At 44.8% G+C, this 21,579-nt stretch overlaps 1 protein-coding gene across 1 annotated transcript in view; it reads left to right on the top strand.

Moving 5' to 3' along the window:
* The window catches only part of SDK1 (sidekick cell adhesion molecule 1), an 819,863-nt gene that overhangs the window by 562,211 nt on the left and 236,073 nt on the right, over positions 1–21,579 (top strand). Inside the window, exons 17-19 of the mRNA XM_004385956.1 lie at positions 2,699–2,814; positions 5,008–5,200; positions 12,458–12,556. Of these exons, the coding sequence (XP_004386013.1) occupies positions 2,699–2,814; positions 5,008–5,200; positions 12,458–12,556 (408 nt within the window). The remainder of the gene's footprint in view (positions 1–2,698; positions 2,815–5,007; positions 5,201–12,457; positions 12,557–21,579) is intronic.

Raw genomic sequence — 21,579 nt, 5'->3', positions numbered from 1 at the left:
GTGTCCTTTGGACCTGAGGTTCCTGTGCAGAGAAGCTCCCAGACCAAAGGAAGATTGATGACACAGACCTTCCTCCAGAGCCAACAGAGAACGCGTTCCCCTGGAGCTGATGCCCTGAATTTGGACTTGTAGCCTACTGGACTGTGAGAGAATAAATTTCTCTCTGTAAAGCCATCCACTTGTGGTATTTCTGTTGGAGCAGCACTAGATGATTGAGACAGGTGGTGTCATGGATTGAATCATGTCCCCAAAAAATATGTGTCAACTTGGTTAGGCCATGATTCCCAGTATTGTGTGGTTGTCCTCCATTTTGTGATTGATGTAATTTTCCTCTGTGCTTTAAATCCTAATCTCTGCCTGTGGTTAATGAGGTAAGATTAGATTATGTTAAAGAGGATTAGGGTGGGATGTAACACCTTTACTCAGGTCACATTCCTGATCCAATGTAAACAGAGTTTCCCTGGGGTGTGGCCTGTATCACCTTTTATCTTACAAGAGATAAAAGGAAAGGGAAGAGAGCAGAGAGTGGGGGACTTCATACCACCAAGAAAGCAACACCAGGAGCGGAGTGCGTTCTTTAGACCTGGGGTTCCTGCATGGAGAAGCTTCTAGTCCAGGGGAAGATTGATGACAAAGACCTTCCTCCAGAGCCAACAAAGAAAGCCCTCCCCTGGAGCTGACACCCTGAATTTAGACTTCTAGCCTCCTACGCTGTGAGAGAATAAAATTCTGTTTGTTGAAGCCATCCACTTGTGATATTTCTGTTATAGCAGCACTAGATAACCAAGACAGGTGGGAAGTGGGAAGTAAGGCAGGTGACCTATGGAGAGAGGAACTAAAGGGCATCACAGCCATAGTCAACAGCAGATGGGTAAAGAGAGCATAATATGAAGGGTAGGCTTGAAGAGCTTAGATGAGTTTTAAGTTTTTATTTTAACTCTGCTAGTGAGATGGACTTTTGAGGATGAGAACCAGGGTTCCGTGCTGGTAGACCCCCGTCTTTAAATTTCTCAACCCTGAGCCGAAGAATCCTTTGGGCTTCTGCATCTCGCTATTGAAGCAAGCTCCTAGAGAGCCAGCCATGACCTTTCTTTTTACCTTACAGAGAGTTTGAGGTACAACCATTGCGCTAGTCCCCTCTTCACATGCCACTGGAGTTATCACCCTTAAAAACTACCCAAGTCACATCACTGCCTTTTTCAAAAAACTTCTGGGTCCCAATTGCCTACCATGTCTAGTTTCAACCACTGTGTTTGTCATAGTGGGCCATCCCCAATGTGTCCTATTCACCTCCTTAGTCAGCCCTCTTCCTCCATACACCCTGTGTCTAGGCATGCTCACCATTTTCTCTCCATTTGCCAGGCTTTCATAATCCGATGGCTTTGCTTATTCTATTTTCCCAGCTGAAAATGCCTTTCTCAAGTCCTTTCCCCCTTCAAAGGTCTACCCTTTCTTCCAGACCTTGTCCAAATGTCTCCTGATCGGAAGCCTTCCATACCTTCCTATGGCTGAGTCAGTAGCTCTACCCTGTGTGTTTACTGCTCTGTAGATTAACTTACCTGCTTAAAATTCCATGAGCATCTCCCCTACAATGTGAATTCCTTGAAGGTAGGATGTTTTTCAGGTATATAATTGAACTTAGATAGATAGATAAATAGCTTGCTAGCTAGCTAGATAGATAGATAAATAGCTTGCTAGCTAGCTAGCTAGATAGATAAAGCTGATGCTGACTCATTGGTGACTTTATGTACAACAGAACAAAACGCTGCCTGGTCCTACGTCATCCTCACAATTACCAGCATGTTCGAGTCCATCATTGTGACCATTATGCCAACCCATCTTACCAAGGGCCTCCCTCACCCTCTATTTCACCAAACATGATGTCCTTCTCCAACAATTGATCCCTCCTGATGACATGTTCAAAGCAAGCAAATCACAACCTGTTCTGTTGTGATCCATAGGATGTTCAGTGACTGATTTTTGGAAGTCAATCACCAGGCCTTTCTTCCTAGTGTGTCTTAGTCTGGAAGTGCCACTGAAACCCATCCAAAATGGGTGACCTTGCTGGTATTTTAAATACTGGTGGCATAGCTTCCAGCATCACAGCAACATGTAAGCCACCACGGTACGACAAACTGACAGGGTGGTGGACGAAATGCATAACCATTAGAAAATTCAAAAATGTTTGCCCCTAGTGACAGACAAGTAGAAATTTCATCTTCAAACAGATAAACAACATGACTATGGTCAATAATACATATGGAAGGGGGAGATAGTTTTTTTTTTCCTTGTAATGGATAATTTAGCTTGAAACATAATGGTATGTAATGGGGGGTTCTAGGTGAAACTTTGCCTTGATTTCAAATAGTGGGTAATTGAAAAAAGAAATCAGAGAAAGCTTTTACTTGTTTTCCATCTCCGATCCATAGAAAATGCTCACCTGTGGAAGGAGAAGATGATCCAGGCCTCTTTTCTACCCACACATTAAAGAATTCTCCAACAGAAAATGAGAAATAGCCCAATTCTCTTTCTTTGTAATACCACTATTGGCTTCCAAAAACATTCATCACACTTGCTCCCAATGCTGTAATTGCCTGTGAATCGTGAGTGGCAGCTAAGGATTTCTTTTTCCTCTCTCCTCCCTACTGTGCCTCCTGCCATTTGTTTGCTGTCTTCCGTGATGATTCCCTTGGAACAGTGCCCACCGCACCCCCCCAGAAGGTGCAGACAGAAGCGGTGAACTCCACGACTGTGCAGTTCTTATGGAACCCTCCACCTCAGCAGTTTATCAACGGCATCAACCAGGGATACAAGGTAGTTGGTCTTGGTCTACAGCCTCTTAGGGTGACTGTCTGGGTATATCATGGATCTTGTGATGCAAATGGGGAGTATGCCTATTGTAGAGCGTCTTGACCTCCTCAGGGTCACTATTTACTCAAGGTCTTGTCATCAGCTCTACGGGCTCAGAAACACAAATTATTAGTTATCAAGAGGATGGTTCATACAGAAGAGAACAATTTCCTAGGAGAAAGACCATTCATTTCAAAGTAACCAGTGGGAGACATAGCTTAGTTGATTGGAATCAGCATTTGTACAAACCACTGCTTCCTGGAGGGAGCCTTCTCAGAAGAACTCAGGCTTAGAGCCACGGGGACTGGATCTACTCCAGTAATATTTCCATCAAGTAGGGTTAAGTGGTTAAGTAGGGGTATTTATTTCTTTCCCCTCCCTACTTTATGGAGATTTCTGATTGAAGAACTGAACCAGCTGATTCAGAAAAACCAGTTGCCATTGAGTCGACTCTGACTCATGGTGACCCCATGTGTGTCAGAGTAGGACTGTGCTCCATAGGGTTTCCAATGGCTGATGTTTTGGAAGTAGATTGCCAGGCCTTTCTTGCAAGGTGCCTCTAGGTGAACTCAAACCTCCAACCTTTTGGTTAGCAGCCAAGCATGTTAACTATTTGTACCACCCAGGGACTCCTCAGAGTGCCTTCCTGGACTGAATTAGAGACACAGACAAATTCCCACCATCTAACATCCTTTCGTCACTAGTTACCAGAATATATTACCTTCGCAGATGTAGTTGGATGGAGTTTCCAAAAGTATACTTTATCTTACCTCTGAGCTCAAGTTTTTCTGGTTACATTTCAGAGCCTACCTGAATTTTACCTATAGCATATTTACAGATCTTCCTTATGGCAGGTAAATTCTGGGAAGATCTTTACGGAGAATGAATGCCATCCAGTTTCCTTACACAAAGTTTCAGATCCAGAGGGTATTATTTCCTTAGACACACAGATTCATTTTTCTCCATTTGGATTCAACTTACTAAAACACTTGTTTTTCACTAGAAAGGAAGAAGAATCTAGAAATTTGCCCTGCCTTTTCTTTTTCCCCAGAGGTAGCTAAAGTCAGAAGCGTTTTTTGAAAGAAAATTATATTGATCCATCAAGATGGTTTTGCCTTCTTGACTCTGCTGTCAACTCTCATTGGCAGGAGTGGAGTGCTCATTTGATGGCTTAGTTATTGGTTTGATCTATATTAACAAGATTTTGTCCTGCAGCATGTCAACTTTCAGACTTAATTAATCCTGGTGGTATTTGGTGTCAAAGGAATTTAGTCACACATACATAATGTTGCCAGAACATTAAAATGGCTTTCCTTAGAATATGTAGATATGTTTTATTTCTTAAAAATGATAGCCAATCTCCTAAATCCTTTTGAGGACACAAGTGTGGTATAAGTTATAAATAATTCAGGCTGTTCCTATTGAATTAGGTTCTTCTTCTTGAATCAGAATACATGCCTATACGGGAAAAATATTTGTATTTATGTTTCATCACACTGGTTCCATTGAATAACAGATGGTACCATATTTATTCCTTACTGTTAAAAAATGTATATATTCTGAAACATGCTTAAGTGAAGAGAAGGTAAAGGTTTTACGGGGTGTCCATTATCCCAACATGAGTTAAAGTAGATATTTATATATACATGTATAAAATACATTTTTATAGATCATAATCTATGAGATATTTCTCAAACTCAACATTTTAGTGAGATTTTGAGCTGCAGGATTTCAGAACTTTCTTAACTATGATTTTGAGTGTTTTGAGGATGTATACATTTCAAAATAAAATTCTGATAGACAGTTGAGAGTGAAGAAATGCAATTAATAGAAAGAATGTCTGCCATGAGCATTGTGCTCTTTTAAGATCTATCTTTATGGGATCAAATTGACCACAGCAACTCAAAAGAGTAGGTAGGAAACTTAGGAGGCAGTGAATTTATGTTAATGGGGAAGGAAGAACTCAGAAAAGGAGGGTGAGAACGGTTGCACAACTCATAGAATGTAATCATTGTAACTGAATTGTACATGTAGAAATTGTTATATTGATATATATTCTGCTGGGCATATTTTCAACAACAACAAAAAATAAATAAATTATTTTAAAAAAATTTGAAGCACTTAAAATGTTCTCTTTTTCACCCTGTTCCATCTCAGCTTCTAGCCTGGCCGGTGGACATCCCTGAGGCTCTCACTGTGGTCACCATTGCTCCAGATTTCCATGGCGTCCACCACGGGTACATCACCAACCTGAAGAAGTTTACCGCGTACTTCACGTCTGTTCTGTGTTTCACCACCCCAGGGGATGGTCCTCCAAGTACGCCTCAGCTCATCTGGACTCATGAGGATAGTGAGTATACACTTGTCCTTTCTCTCATTATCAGCCCATTGGCCATAAGCCAGTCACAGAGAGGTATGGACCCCTGAGATGGCCAGCATTGGGCCAGGCAGAGATGGACCGTTAGAAAGGTCCATATTCTCAGAGTGCTCACAGTCTGCTTGCCCCAGGCAGATAGATCATTGAATAGTAGGAGTAATGCCTGGCAGAGGGTGATACTTGGGATATGACAGGAGGCCTTGGCTAGAAGAAGCAGCTCTGGGGACAGGAGATGGATATTTCAGTCTCAGGTTTGTTGTCAATCATATGTTCTTTTTTTTTTTATTGTTGAAAGTATACACAGCAAAACATGCACCAATTCAACCATTTCCACATGTACAATTTAGTGACATTGATTATATTCTTCCAGTTGTGCAACCATTCTCATCCTCTTTTTGTGAATTGTTCCTCCCCCATTAACATGAACTCACTGCCCACTGAGCTTCCTATCTAATCTTTCGAGCTGCTGTTGTCAATTTGATCCTATATAGGTAGTTCTTCAAAAGAACGTGATGTTCAATGTGGACATTCTTTACTAAATAAGCTAAAATATTGTTTGGTTTAAAGACAGTCATATATTCTTGCTGTACTTGCTCTTCACCCAGATTTCAATTTCTACTCCATTCCTCCTTCCTTAATCCCTCTTTCCACGACCCTTCTGGATTCTCTTGTCTTGCAACCCTCCCCCGACCCTCCCCAGCAATATTTCACTGGAACACTTCTGAGACCCTTGACCTCCCACTGTCTCCATCTGGTCAATTCAAACCAGCTCCTTCTCTACTCTCAGGTCAGCTGACTCATATGGAAAACATTATCTAATGAAATTATCCTGAGAAAATAATCACAGATGTGCACAAAGTTTTGTATATAAGGAGGTTCACTCAGTTATTAGTAATTAAAAAAGAAAATTAGTCAAATGTTCCAAAGGGGGAGTGTTGAAAAAATTATGGATTGACAATATGAAATATTTTGTGGCTATTAAAAACTAATTTTGAGGATCAAAATTTTTGAGGGAAAATGGTCATGATATAATGTCAGGTGAAATTAATAGGATACAAAATTATACAAGATCTAAACTTTATAATATCTATTTTCATAAAACTGTATGAGCTGAGAAAATATGTTGGAGGGAATATGTCACAATTTTGGTAGTTATCTCTGTGTGGTGTAATTGTTGTTAGCTGTTAGGTGCTGCTGAGTTTATTTTGACTCATGGTGACCCCATGTGACAAGAGTAGAACTGCCCCATAAGGTTTTCTTGGCTGTAATCTTTATGGAGGTGGATCACCATGTCTTCCTCCTGCGGAGCCGCTGAGTGGGTTCGAACTGCCAACCTTTTTGTTAGTAGCTGAATGCTTAACCATTGTACCACCAGGGCTTGACTGGACTCTCAGCAGCAGATGCCATTTAGAGAGGTCAAGGCCATCCAAGATGAGCCTCTCTCTTTCCCTTCCATCTTAGCATTTCCCTCTGTCCTCTCCCCTTCTTCCTTTTCACTCCTCTCTCAGACAAAGACTCTGATCTTTTCCAAGGGCCCTTGGTCATCCTGTTCCCTTCTACTTCCTCTGTCCCTTTCCATACCAACCCTCTCCTTCAATATCTGTACCCTTGGCTTCTTCCTCTCAGCCCATGAATATGCTCAGTTCTCCCTTACCCAAAGTAGACAACTCCTGGAGCCCGCTGCACCATTGAGTTGCCCAGTTAGCTCCTATTTCCTTTCCCTATAAACTCACTGCTTTGACCTCCTAACCTTTCATGCTGTCCGTAACAAACATGCACACATACTCACATGCAACAAGTGTTTGTAGAATGCCTATTAGGTGGGAGGTAGCCAGCTGGGTTTGGAAGGCCTTGCAAAGACAAATAAGCACAACCCCTCTGCCTTTAGCGTTCATAGTCTAGTTAGATAGGACATAGACATGACTAAAGTCAGTGCCATCGATGAAGGAGGTCTAAGAAGTGGCTGTGGTAGCCCAGTAAGAGAGGTAGAAAAGACTTGCGAGAGCTAGGTAAGACTTCACATTGAGTGTGAGGTGCCTGTGGGCCATCTAACTGGACATGGCCAGTGGGCAGGAGAGAGACAGACGAATTAAATGTGAAAGCCCTAGCAATTAGTGACTGTGATCTTATTAAAAAAAAAAAAAAAGGTTAGGGGATATAATTGAATATGTGATCTAACCACAGATAGGAATATTTGAAATCATGTCAACCTCAGAATCCCTGAGGTCTAAGGTCCATAGAGCTTAAAGTCATTTATCTTAAAGACAAATAGATAAAGTCACTTAGGGGATCAAGTATAAGAAACCCTGGTGGTGCAGTGGTTAAGTGCTCGGCTGCTAACTGAAAGGTCAGCAGTTCGAACTCACCAACCACACTCTGTAAGAGAAAGACCTGGTGATCTCCTTCTGTAAAGATTACAGCCTTGGAAACCCTGTGGGACAGTTCTACTCTGTCATATAGGGTTGCCATGAGTCAGAATTCTCTTGACGGCAGTAGGTCAATGGGTACTGGGGATCAGATGGGCAAATTGAACTGGAGGATTTAGAGGAGGGAGAAGGCTGCTGGGCTCAGCACAGCCACGCACAGTAACCTGGTTTAGGGGCTTCAACTTTGGGATAAGAGTGAAGTGAGGCCAGCAGAGGGCCCACACTGGCCCTTGGGAAGAGGGAAAGGGGTCTTGCTTAGACAAAGGGTGCATCCTCCACTCACCTGGTAGGAACACACAACCTAAAACATTTACCTTTGTAGATGAGGTGGGAGAGGAGTGGTTGGGGGATGGCAGCGAATTCTGGGAGCATCTACCAAGCATCCCCTTTTTACCAAAACCCATTGCCGTTGAGTTGATTCCAACTTATATTGACCCTATAGGATGGAGTAGAACTGCCCCATAGGGTTCCAAGGTTGTAACCTTTACGGAAGCGGGTTGTCACATCTTTCTCCTGCAGAGAAGCTGGTGGGTTCAAACTGCTGACTTTTCAGTTAGCAGCCAAGCACTTAACCACTGCGCCACCAGGGCTCCTTGAAGGCCCATTAAAAAACCCATTGCCGTCGAGTCGATTCCGACTGCGAGTGACCCTATAGGACAGAGTAGAACTGCCCCATAGAGTTTCCAAGGAGCGCCTGGTGGATTACAACCACTGACCTTTTGGTTAGCAGCTGTAACACTTAACTACTATGCCAGCAGGGTTTCTAGAAGGCCCATTAATACTATGTAAATAATAATAAGTTTTTTTAAAGGATCGCATTTGACTTAGTAATTGTTGTTGATAGTTGCCTTTGAGTCGATTTTGACTCATGGTGGCCCTGTGTGTAACAGAGTAGAACTGTTCATGGGGTTTTCTTGTTGGTAATCTTTACTGAAGCAGATTGCCAGGTCTTTCTTCCATGATGCCTCAGGGTGGGTTCAGACTGCCAACCTTTAGGTTAGTAGTCAAGCACAAACCATTTGCACCATTCAGGGAACTATGTACCCTTTATAAAAACCAAACCAAACTTGTTACTGTCAAGTCAATTCTGACTTACAGCGACCCTATAGGTCTTTATTAATTAGGATATTTTCTTGTACTTTATTTAAAGAAGAGGCAAAGGTGTGGCTTAGATCAAATCAAGCTGGGTCTGACTAGATATCAGATTTTACTTTTCAAAGGGCATTTATTAAAACAAAAACAAACCAAAAGAAAAAAAAAAAAGGCAAACGAAGAGAACATATTCAAATAAACGAGAAAAGACTATTGGCTTAGTTCTTTACCAAAAAGCCCTGTTCCTGCCAGTTAAACAAAGAAGCAAACAAACAAAAACTATGAGGAAACATGTATCTATAAAGCTCTGTAGCCAGAAAAAGAAAATTAAATGCAGTTAGACACACCGTTAGAGAATGAAAAGGGTCCTTTCTTGGGAATTAAGAAAACTAGAAGTGATGTCATCTTTTTAGAATTTCCTAACAGTACCACCATCTTTTCATAAGCAGAGCACCTATTTAACTGATGTAGAAGGGCACAGTATCCTTCTACATGTGGAATATTGCACTGAAAGGCTGAAGGTAAGGTTGAAGTCTACGCTGGGGCATAGCCTTTCAGAAGAAAACTCTGGACTCTTGAGGGCTGTAGATGTAGCTTCCGTTGCTTCTAGGTGCTGGTGCTGTAGTTATTTCTGTATCCAGCAAGCTTTCTTTTCCAGAACTCCAATGAAACAAGAACTTGGTTGGGGTGGGGGAGAGGGGGAAGCAAAGAGGAAACAGAATATAAATTTTAATCCTAGGCATTGCCAGCTGGTTCCAGCAGAGTTAGAGGACAGCCTATTTGGGCAGGGATCCAGGAAGCAGAAACACTGAGCATATAAAAGGAGCAAAAAGCTTTCTTGCTATTTCATCGATCGAGAAAAGAACAAGGCAGCTCAAAAATCCGTCAGAATGTCTTTCTGCAAGCTCAGAATTGGGGGAGGACGAGATGGTCTTGACAGCCGTTCTATTTTATCGTCTTCCATACTGGAAAAGTAGAATTTATCAGTGTGTTTGAGTTCATCCATAAAAAGTCTTTTGAAAGTTTAGCCCAGATGGGTGTATTTTCCGAGGCTGTTACCATTTTCTCTAAATTACAAGTCGTGTTCAGAGGCCGAAGCCAAACACCAATTGAGTAACAAGATATCGAATCCACCTTGAACATCTGCCATCTGTGCTACACCGGAACAGGAACTCGGAAGAGTGGGCTGCACTGTGGGAGTCCTGAAAGAACCTTGCAAGGACCTTGATTGCATGCTCCTTTCTCAGCTGAGGCGTTGCATTGTTTATTGTTAAAAGGGTCACAGTGTGGCATTTCTAAGCATGTCCCCAAGGTGTCCCATGGCACGGACTTTCAGTAGAATCCAGTGTCCTCTGGCCTGGTGCAGGGGACACACTTACAGATGCGTGTGGAATGAATCAAGTGCTTGCCCCTTCTCCCTTCATCTTCTCTTCCTCCTCGGCCTCCTGTTCAGCCTTCAAACCTCCCTTTCTTCAGTCCTCCATGCCATCCCATGCTTCATTCCTCCCTGGCTGTTCCCCTTACATTTCTCCTGGAGTGGGTACCGAGAGGGGTGGTGGTGTTGTTAGGTGCCATTGAGTCGATTCTGACTCATGGTGAACCCCTGTGTGTGTCAGAGTAGAACTAGACTCATAGGGTTTTCAATAACTGATTTTTCAGAAGTAGATCACCAGGCCTTTCTTCCGAGGTGCCTCTGGATGGACTTGAACTTCTAACCTTTTGGTTAGCTGAGCACGTTAACCATTTATACCACCCAGGGACTCCCTTTGCCCTTGTTGTTGCTGTTGAGAGTCACTGAGCCTATTCCAACTTACAGTGACCTTATATGACAGAGTAGAACTGCCCCCTAGGTTTTTCATCTTTACAGGAGCAAATCACCAAGTCTTTTCTCTCGAGGAGCCACTGGGTGGGTTTGAAATGCCGACCTTTTGTTTAGCAGCTGAGCACTTAACCGTTCTGCCACTAGGGCTCCTTACTGAGAGAACATGGGGAGCCATGTCTGCAAGGTGGCATCAGGGAAAGCTGAGCAAATCCGAGCTAACAGCTACATTTGTGGTTTAAAAGGATGGGGCTACAGGTGTTTGCCAGGCTCACCCAGTGCCGAGTTTGTGGATGGTGGAGCCCACTTCTCATCCCTCCCCTGCCTGCCTCTGTCCACTACTGGGTCCTAGGACTCCAGCCCCCTCCAGAGCACCCCTCTCTTCTCTGCTCCCATCACCACACCTAGCAGCTGGTCAGGCCTGATGGGACCTATGGTCAGAGCCATCAAGGACACCATGCCTGGGAGAGCTGGAGAGGGAAGGAGGGCAGAATTGCTTGGTGTCCTGTGTCCACTCACAGTGACTTGGTCCTTGCCCTGCTCCCTCTGCAGTGACTGGGAGACCATAGGGCTGGACTGAGTGTGCACCCCCCCGCCACCCCCCCGTAGCTCTGTGTCCTTGAGCAGCCTGTTTACTGGACCTGGGCCTAGAATTCCACAGCCGTGAGGCAGGGGAGGGAGAAGCGTAGGGGCTGGTAGAACCCCTGGACCCTGAGGAGCAATTGTCACTTGTGCTTCAGACTCTTGGGCCTTTGCTGCCTTTCAAAGTGACAAGAAGCTCATCTAATGTTCTGATGAAATGATGTTGCTGCTAATGACTAGTAATAATAATAGCAGCTAATGTTCATTGAGAATATTGTCTGATATAGTACGGGAAGAGGAGCCCCCTAGGTTGGAAGACACTCAAAATACACAGTGGCTGCAACAGTGGATTCCAGCATACCAACAATTGTGAAGATGGGCTAGACCAGGAAACATTTTGTTCTCTCGTATATGGGGTCACCATGAGTCAGAGCCAACTCCGTGGTAACTAACAACCACGCATTCATTGAGCATTTTCATGGTGCCAGGGACTGGCAGACCGCTTTTGTATTTCATTGAATTTGGTTCTCACCATAACCTTGCAAAGTGTCCCCGTTTCACAGATGAGCAAATGAAGGCTTGAGGGTTTAAATCCTTGCCCAGCTCGCAAGTCATGGAGCCAGGTCTCAAATCCAGCCCTGACACCAGTGTTTGACCATTCTGCCCTCCATAGTAGCAGGAGAGCTGTAGGGCAAAGACACTCCTGAGAGAGAAATGCATTTTTGCTGGGATTTTCTCAAGCCAGGGCCCTGCCCTGCTGGAGACTGGAGTGAGAGGTGATTGCGAGCCTGGAATTCTGGGTCAGGCCGGCCAGTGTCACCTGGATGGCCAGTCGTGGTTGGCCCTGCCACTGGGCCAGGCTTGCCACTCTGGCTTTCAAAACCCCTAATGGCCCACACAAGCCAGACAAATGGCTGCAAATGTGCATCCAGGGAGCTCGATGCAAGTGGTAGCTTCCCAGGTTCCAGGCGACCTGATTGTTCTAATTAGATTAGATCAAGAAGAACCATGGAGAATAAGTGTGTGCAAACCTCCCGCCGCAGTCTCTTCAGTTCTTCATGCAGCTGGGGTGACAACTGCAGAAAATCATTTCCACTGGTTTCCTGCAGGTTTCTGTGGGCCCTGGCCCTGGCTCTCCACTTCCCTCCCACGAAGCTTACACACACACACACACACACACACACACATACACACACACACACACACACACACACACACCACACACACCACACACACCACACACACACGAGATCGATCAAAGGAGAGCCAGGTTATTGTATTAACACAGATCGCTTTGCTTTTAATTGCCAGAACCAGGAGCTGTGGGGCATCTGAGCTTCACAGAGATTCTGGACACGTCTCTGAAGGTCAGCTGGCAGGAGCCCCTGGAGAAGAATGGCATCATTACAGGTGAGTGGCCCGTCTTCTGAAAGAGGAAAAATAAGTTTGTCCTGACAGAAGGAGCTGCTGGCAGAGCGGACGTTGCCTGCAGCTTTCTTCAGGTAGTTGAAAGGTTGTCCTGGCTGCATGGCCTGGGACCTAGGGCACGGTCACCACACCAGGACTGTGCCCTGAGAGCCCAGCCCAAATGGGGTACATTTCCCATGTGGGCTGCGGCCTCAGAGGCTGGATATGTTTTTCTCCTTGTACAATCTAATGAGTCCCTGAAGTCTCTTTCATCAATGAGAAGAGTCATTTATAGTGTCATTATGGATTGAATTGTGTCCCCCCAAAATATGTATTAGAATCCTAACTCCTGTGCCTGAGGGTGTAATACCATTTGGGAATAGGGTTTTCCTTGTTATGTTAGTAAGGTCATATCAGTGTAGGGTGTGTCTTAAACCTAACCACTCTTGAGATACAAGTAGTCCCCAACTTATGAACGAGTTCTGTTCCAAGTTGGTTCTGACATAAGTTGGATACATCACTTTTATTTTATTTTTTTACTTTCCATTCTTATTGCCTTTGATTGTCAGTATCTTTATAAATATGATCTTTATTTGTCTTTGGGGGTTGGAAACATTACATATAAACTTAGAGATATGTTTCAATACATACATACATTAAAAAATACACAAATCATAAAAAAAGGATGGTCTTTAAGTGTGGTTCCTCATAACTCGAATACATCGTAAGTCGGGGACAACCTGTATAAAAGAGAAGATCAGGCACGGAGAGGCAAGCACAAATGGTAGAAAAATAGATGCCACGTGGAGATCTCCAAGAAACACTGAGAAGAATGCTAGAGAAGCTGAGACAAGGACCTTCCCCCAGAGTGGACAGAGAGAGCCTTCCCCTAGAGCTGGTGCCCTGAATTCGGAGTTCTAGTCTCCTGAACTGTGAGAAAGTAAATTTCTGTTCTTTGAAACCACCCACTTGTGGTATTTCTGTTATGGCAGCACTAGGGAACAAAGACAGGTGTATTGTTTCACAGGCATTTATCCCACTGAATTCTCATAGCAACACTGTACAGTCAATATCAATATTATGACCATTTTACAGATGAGGAAATCAAGACTCAGAGAGGTTAGGCATGTATTGAACGCGTGCTTTTTGCTGCTAACTGGGCAATGAACACAATGCGTACGTGTTGCTATCCTGGCCCTGGTCCCCCAGCTGGTCATGGGCAAGGCCAGGATGAAATCAGGGTTCTCTGACCCCAGACCCCATGCTACTTCCCCTCCCCATAATATTAGCCTTCTGCTGAGAAAGTTAAGATGATGGGAGGGATGTAGACACAGGGAGACTCTGAGGAGATACTGTGCAGGCGTGGGAGGGCTGAGCATGAGCTTCCCTTTAACAGTAAAAAGTTCCTTTTATGGCTGAAGGCATCTCTGGGGGAACAGTTCACCTTCTGCGGGGTTTTTAATGATTTAATTTTATAGAAGAGGTTTCTGATAGTGGTATCACTAGGGTTGGTGTCACCCAGTGTGGTAAGTAACTCATGGTGTCACCCCCACCCTGACCTCCTCCCATACCAGACAATACAGAATCCTTAGTAATGTTTATTATCAATTTTAATCATGGAACAATATGTGATAAATGTAATTGTAAATTGCTTAAATATAATATTTTTTACATTATATGAATACTAACCACAAAATTGTTTTGTAAAATCTTTCTACATTGAATTACAACATTATTAGTTACAACATTGTTAGTAACTGAGTGGAAGCTTTTTTGATTTTTCTCCTTTTCTTCTAATTACTGTCTTATTCTCAAAAAAGTTACTGATACAGGTTCACAGATACTAATTACCACAATACTGTAGCTAAAACACCAGAAAATTTGACATAATCATCAACTATAAAAACAACGAAAACAGCAGCGCGTTCTCGTGGCATGCGCAAACAAAACCATGTGATTCAAGGCATCATTGTAGTTGGGTAATAATGACATCTCTGATGGGAGCGCATTAGATGGCTCAGCAAGTAGAATAGCATAGTTTTAGTCTCATAGGTATATTGATACATACAAGCTGGGCTCAAGAAAAATGTTTTTGTTGTTATAACTACCTACAAGGACATGTTTATAAAAATATAATTGCTGCTGCACAAAAATTTTATAGACAGTCATTTTGGTGTCACCCCCCTCTGACGGCGTCACCCAGTATGGTCCACACCCCCTGCACTTCTCTACTGATGCAACTGGTTTCTGAATAACTCTTCAGGTTGAAGCTTAATGAAAATTTCAGTGTGAAATAAAACATCGCGGTTTGCCGAAGCCAGTGTAGGCTGTTGCCTCCGGGAAGTTGGGGGGCGCCCTATGCCACTGTCTCGCTCCCCAGGGGAGTCTCAACTTACCCCTGAGACCCTCAGTTTCTTCACTGGTGAGCATCGTCCTGCCCCTCACGGGTCACTTGGGAGGGCCAGTGGAGGCAGGGTATACAGAGTGGCTGGCTACAGATGGGCGGTCTGTTCCTTCTCGTAATCGTCACTCGATGTTTCAAGCCAGCCATTTAATACTCTTACTGCCGAGTCACCATATACCAGACACTTACCATGTGCCAGCACTCTGCTCGGGACCGCACCTCTGTCACCCCATGCCACACCAAGGGCTCACACCTGGCACTTCCACAGTTGAGGCCCGTTCTGGGTTGACATCTGTCCCCCCAAAACATGTGTTGTAAATCCTAACCTCTATACCTGTGGATAGGAGCCCCAGTGGTGCTATAGTTAAGCACTTGGCTGCTTACTGAAAAGGCCAGTGGTTCAAACCTACCAGCTGCTCCATGGGAGAAAGATGTGGCAGTCTGCTCCAGTAAAGATTACAGCCTTGGAAACCCTGTGGGGCAATCTACTCTGTCTTACAGGCTTTCTATGAGTTGGAATGACTGGAAGGCAATGGGTTTGCTTTGGTTTTATACCTGTGGACATGATCCCATTTGGAATAGGATATTCTTTGTTATGTAAATGAGTCCATATAGTATAGAGTATGTCTTAAGTCAGTCACTTTCGAGATCTAAAAGGAGCAGATTAGGCCCAGAAGAACGTAGACACAGAAGGAAGACCAAAACTATGTGAAGATGACAGAGGCCGACCAGTCTACAAGCCCAGGACCTCCGAGGACAGCCAGTTAGTGAAGCTGAGACAAGGACCCTCCCCCAGAGCCAACAGAGAGAGAGCCTTCCCCTGGAGTCAGTGGCCTGAATTCAGACTTCTAGCCTCCTAAACTTTGAGAAAATAAATTCCTGTTCTTGAAAGCCACTCACTTGTGGTACCTCTGTTACAGCAGCACTAAGAAACTAAGACAAGGCCCAAGGGTTCTGAATGAGTTATTTTTATTCACTAGTGAGTTTATCTGAAGCTTGAGCTGTATTATCCCATCCAAAAAGCCAAACCAGTTGTCATCAAGTCAGCCCCAACTCACGGCGACCCTATGTGTGCAGAGTAGAAGTGTGATCCATAGGGTTCTCAATGGCTGATTTTTCAGAAGTAGATCGCCAGGCCTTTCCTCTAAGGCACTTCTGGGTGGACTTGAACCTCCAACCTTTCAGGTTCTAGTTGAATGCATTAACCGTTTGCACCACCCGGGGGTTCCACATTGTCCCATAGTTGGCTTGTGTTCTCAAGGCCACACAGCAACATCATGCCTTTGTGCCTGGTGTGTGTAGTTCCCTGAAGCACACTCATTCCACCCGGTGTACCTGAGGACACCTGTAGGGACATATGCTGCATGGAGACTCAGAGGAACGTTCTGCCCCTGCTGCCTACCACAAGACTGAGGCCTCCTCCACCCGCTGTGTCCTGGACACAACCAGCAGCAGACTTGGCACTCCCATATCCAGGTTTGTTTCGTTTTCTGAACAACCAGGCGAGGAGCATCTGACAGCCCCATCTCAGAGATGATGAGACCAGGACTGAGAGAGGTAACATCCCAGGTCGCACAGCCAGCAGGGGGCTGAGCCTCCACAGAAACCCGTGCTCCTGGGCTCTTTCCTCTACATCGTAAATGGTGGGATTTGAACTGGGCTCCTAGCCCCCACACCTGAGGTCCCCAAACTTCCTTGTTCTCAGTAATTTTTCAATGTACCCCTAGCCAAATAAATACCTAACGGTTCTGTTTATTAATGATACACAGGTAGATAAGTAGGTAGGTAGGTAGATAGATAGATAGATAGATAGGAAGAAAGGATAGATAGCTGATGTCAAGCCTTCGCCAACTTATGATGACCTTATGTACAACAGAATGAAACATTGCCTGATCTTGTGTTATCCTCATGATCGCTGGCATGTTCAATCCATCGATGCAACTATTGTGCTAATCCATCTCACCAAGAGTCTCTCTCACCCTCACTGGCCCTCCACCTCACCAAATGTGATGTCCTCCTCTGGTGATTGATCCCTCCTGATAACCTGTCCAAAGAAACTGAGTCAGACAGTGTTCTGTTGTGATCCATAAGGTTTCATTGTCTGATTTTCAGAAGTAGATCTCCAGGTCTTACTTCCTAGTCTGTCTTAGTCTGGAAGCTCTGCTGAAATCTGTCCACCATGGGTGGGTGGTCTTTCTGGTACTTGAAATGCCAGTAGCATAGCTTCCAGCATCACAGCAAAAGGCAAGCCCGCACAAATTTATGTGCTGACAACTTAATAGCCATTTGAAAAGATACGTATTAATTGAAAGGAAGAGTAGTCTTGTTTCATTCTTAAATAACTGTCGGTACTTCCTAATGGGATGTGTGTACCTGTTGGGCATTGCACAAATCCTCCAACCTTGGGATTGATTGGCTGCCTCCTTAATTTCCTGTTGCATGTAGGTTTTCCAGGAGTACTTGCTTTCTTATCACAGCAGCCGCCAAACGCTCAGCTTTGCAGAGATATAGTGTCTCCAAAGGAATGTGGCCCAGTCTGATCTTGAAGTTACGAACCGCCTCAAGAAGGAGGTTCATGTGGCGTCCACAGACAGATGACAACATTAAGAATCATTGTGTTTTCCCTGTGGTGCCTCACGAAGTCACTGTGGCATCTCGGCGCCTGGGAGCGTGGGTTGGGGACCATGTTCCACCCTCTTCTTTGAGCGTCCAAACCTACCCCTACTTATGGGCAGCATGCTTTGTAGTCATCTGTATGAAGCATACCCTTGTAGAATGGCATACTCAGATCATGCCACACAAGGGCACCTTTGATCTGAGGCCACATCTAATCCTAACTTTTTTAAATGATGTTTTAAATTGTAAAATGATTGATTCTGCATATGTTATTTTAAAGGATTAATGTTATTTTTGCATGGTGTGCTCGAGACCTTAATTGCCTGGCCTTCTTTGATGTTGTTGTTGCTAGCTGCCATCAAGTCGGCCCACCACTCATACGAACCCATGCACAATGGAACAAAACGCCACCCGGTCCTGTGCCATCCTCCTGATGGATTGCAGATGAGACTATTGGCTGATTTTTGGAAATAGATCACCAGGCCTTTCTTCCTAGTCCATCTTAGTCTGGAAGCTCTGCTGAAATCTGTTCAGCATCATAGCAACACACAAGCCTCCACTGATAGGTGGATGGTGGCTGTGCATGAGGTGCATTGACCGGGGATTGAACCTGGGCCTCCTTCATGGAAGATGAGAATTCTATGCTTGAACCACCACTACCCCTTAACCCTAACTTTTAAATAAAGTAAATTCATAAATCTGGTCCTGTCCGCAAGAAGCTTATGTTTTAAAATACCCACTTTCAATAATGCAATAGCTCAAGGAATGAGGAAGAGTGACTAGCAAAACCTCACTGTGTCGTACATTCCAAAGTCTTCTCCATGGAGGACTGTACTGCTGAATATGTAAACTAAAAAGGGCCTCGTATCTTGGAGCAGAAGGAATTAAACAAAGAGAGGGGAGGAGGCAGAGGGACATTATAGCCAGCAGAAGTCTAGTTTAGTTTAATACTGCTTTTACCCCTACAAAGGAAGGAAAAAACCAACCAACCAGCACAAGGAAGAAACCAGAAAGCGTAGCGGGAGGCTACCATTTGGAAGAAAGAGGCTTTCCAGCTCAGACCCCTCGCGGACCAATTCTGTGGACTGAATTAGAGCTATACTTACAATTGATTTCAGACGGTGGGCTGCCAGGCTGTAATTCACACTGGCCCAGCCTGCGTTTCCGATGTGCATTCACCTGCCTTCAGAAATCCTTGGTAGACATTTTGACACTGAAGGACTCCCCATTTCCCAGACACACACACTTAGCCTGTGCCCTGTCGTTTCTGAACACACCGCACTCTTCTTTCTTGCTTTAAAGGGAAAAGGAAAAAATCCATGTCCGCAGTAGTTGGAAGTCGAGCAGACATTTCACCTGAACGGAGGTTGCCGATACTCCCAGCTAACGGGGCTTAATGAACTCATTTTTGTATTTTATTTAAACTAATACCTGTAGTTCCAAGCAAGAATGTATAGTTCACTGTGGAACCTGGCCTTTGAGCTCCAGCTTTTCAGAGGGCAGTAAGGCCAGCAGCCACCTCCTGCTATGGTTTGGAGGGGACTGAAACAGGAGACCCTGGGGTGCAAACAGTTAATGTGATCAGCTGGTAACCTAATGACTGGAGGTTCGAATCCACTCAGAGGTGTCATGGAAGAAAGACCTAGTGATCCACTTCCAAAAAATCAGCCTCTGGAAACCCCATGGAGCACAGTTCTGATACACATGAAGTTGCCTTGAGTTCTGATTCAGTGGCAACTGGTTTTATAACTATTAAGGGGGCATTGGTGGTTCAGTGAAAGAATTCTTGCCTCCCAGTTTCGATCCCCAGACAATGCACCTCATGCACAGCCACCACTCAACTGTCAGTGCAGGCTTGCGTGTTGCTGTGATCTGAACAGGTTCCAGCGGGGCTTCCAGACTAAGCTGGACTAGGAAGAAAGGCCTGGCAATCTACTTCCAAAAAAATCAGCCATTGAAAACCGTGTGGAGCACAGTTCTAGTCTGACACACATGGGGTTACCATGAGTTGGAGTTTACTCAATGGTAGTTGGTTTGGTTGAGATTGGAGAAGGCAACAGGGTTGATTAGTGCTTGAAACAGACTAGATATACCTCTGGAGGCCTCACAGCCCTGTGTCACCATGTCTAGTCTGTGCTTTCTCCATTCTTCCCACACTGTGACAAGGCCTGTGTCACCCAGGGCCTGGGTGAATGCCTGAAGTTCTCACCCCAAGAAACATGATAGAGAAAACTGTCCTGCCCAGATGTGGGATCCTGTGGCCGTTCTTTCTCTGTCTTTTCTCGATGGCACTTTGTCACGTCCCCATCATGAGGAGCAGCCTGCTCTCCATCATGTTCTTCTTCACCCTACTGCTCTGCTTTTGGAGGGTAGCATCCGCAAAACAGACTGGGGCCTCCAAGGGAGCCTGTCGGTAGCACCCCGAAGGTTTGTTTCATACTGAAGGTAAAATATTTTAAGAAACACTGTTTGTAGACAACTCTAGCCTCCAAAAGCCCATTTCAGGAGATGCTGATGTCACCTGTTCATGCAGCTGGGTGTTGCTGTCAGAGGCAGCTGCTGGGATAATGGCCTAATGGGTGGGCACATTCCACTGTGCAGCTTCATGGTCTAAACACCCTGTGGGAACTGATACTTCGTCAGTCTCGTCCGTAGTTAGCACCCCACGCCTACCTTCATTTTAATTCGGGACCTGAAAGGAGAGGGGAGCACCAGGCAGGGGCGGCAGCAGCTCAGCAAATTCCAGTGTTTTCCACTCTCCCTCCGCAAACTCTGATTTATGTGCACCACGATGTAGACCGACAGTTTGTGATTGGATGTACTGCTCTCGGGTAGAGAATTTACTTCAGATCAACAGAAAATTATTTCTGAAGCTCCTGTGGTCGTTAGTCTCCCTTAGGCCGCCGCGGAGAGCTGGTAGGATGGAGGGGGCACCTGGCTCCTGGCTCCCAGCACTCTCCTCCCTTGACCATCTTGGGCCAGATGAAATGTCCATTGGCCAGGGTGTGAGTCCTCCGTGCCCACCCCTAGAGAAGCTGTGTGGTCGAGGCCTCATTACCTATAGCTCCCTCCCTTCATCTGTGTGCCGGAGAGCTAGGTCCTGCTTTTTCTTCCCTTCTCTGCTCTTCTCTCCTGCCCTCCCCTCCCCTCTTCTCTCTTCTCATCTACTCCGATGTTTTCCTTGAGCCTCGCCTGAGTAGATCGGGCTCCTCTGTTAACCGCTTGTTTTTTGTGCATATCTATAACAATTTAGCACACCTTATTATCAGTGCTGATACTAACGAATCCTTGCAATCCTGCTCTTACTAAAGATGCTGGAACTGCTGAGTTTTGGCTTCAGGTTGACATGATGAACAAGATGCTGTACTATAGTTCATTTAGATGGTGATTGGTCTCTAAACAAACAAAACAGTCTGACAGACCAGGTCGTAACATTAAACAAAGCCTAAGCACTTGACTACTAATCAAAAGGTTGGCGGTTCAAGTCCATTCAGAGGTTCCTCAGAAGAAAGGCCCGGCAATCTACTTCCAAAAGTTCACAGCCATGGAAACCCTATGGAGCACAGTTCTACTCTGCACACATGGGGTTGCCATGAGTTGGAATCGACTTGATAGCAGCTGGTTTACTCTTCATGTACATTCAGAGTAGACCTTGACATCATGCATACTGAGTTTTTTAGAGATTTAACCAGATATAACCTGCCAGGTCAAGTTTATTCATGCACATCAAGAGACCTCCTGAAAAAGGTGGCATAGAAGGAGGTCTTCGGAAGCAGGATAACTAGGGTTTGAGGGCGGGGTTCTGGAGCAAGACAGCCCCAGATAAACCCTGCCTTTTCCAATTTCTAGCCCGTGGCCTGTGGCCAGTTCCTGAACCTTTCTGGGCCTTGGTTTTCTCCTCTTTAAAATGGGAACAGCCATGGTTCCAGCTTCAAAGGTGTGTTGTGAGCATGAAAAGAATTAATATGCGAACAATACCAGGAACATTGGAAGTACTGTCTGTGTA

Source organism: Trichechus manatus, unplaced genomic scaffold (genome assembly GCF_000243295.1).
Source record: "Trichechus manatus latirostris isolate Lorelei unplaced genomic scaffold, TriManLat1.0 scaffold00151, whole genome shotgun sequence".
Taxonomy (NCBI): Eukaryota; Metazoa; Chordata; class Mammalia; order Sirenia; family Trichechidae; genus Trichechus; species Trichechus manatus.
Note: the sequence above shows the minus strand (reverse complement) of the source record. Positions and strands in the feature narration are given on the sequence as shown.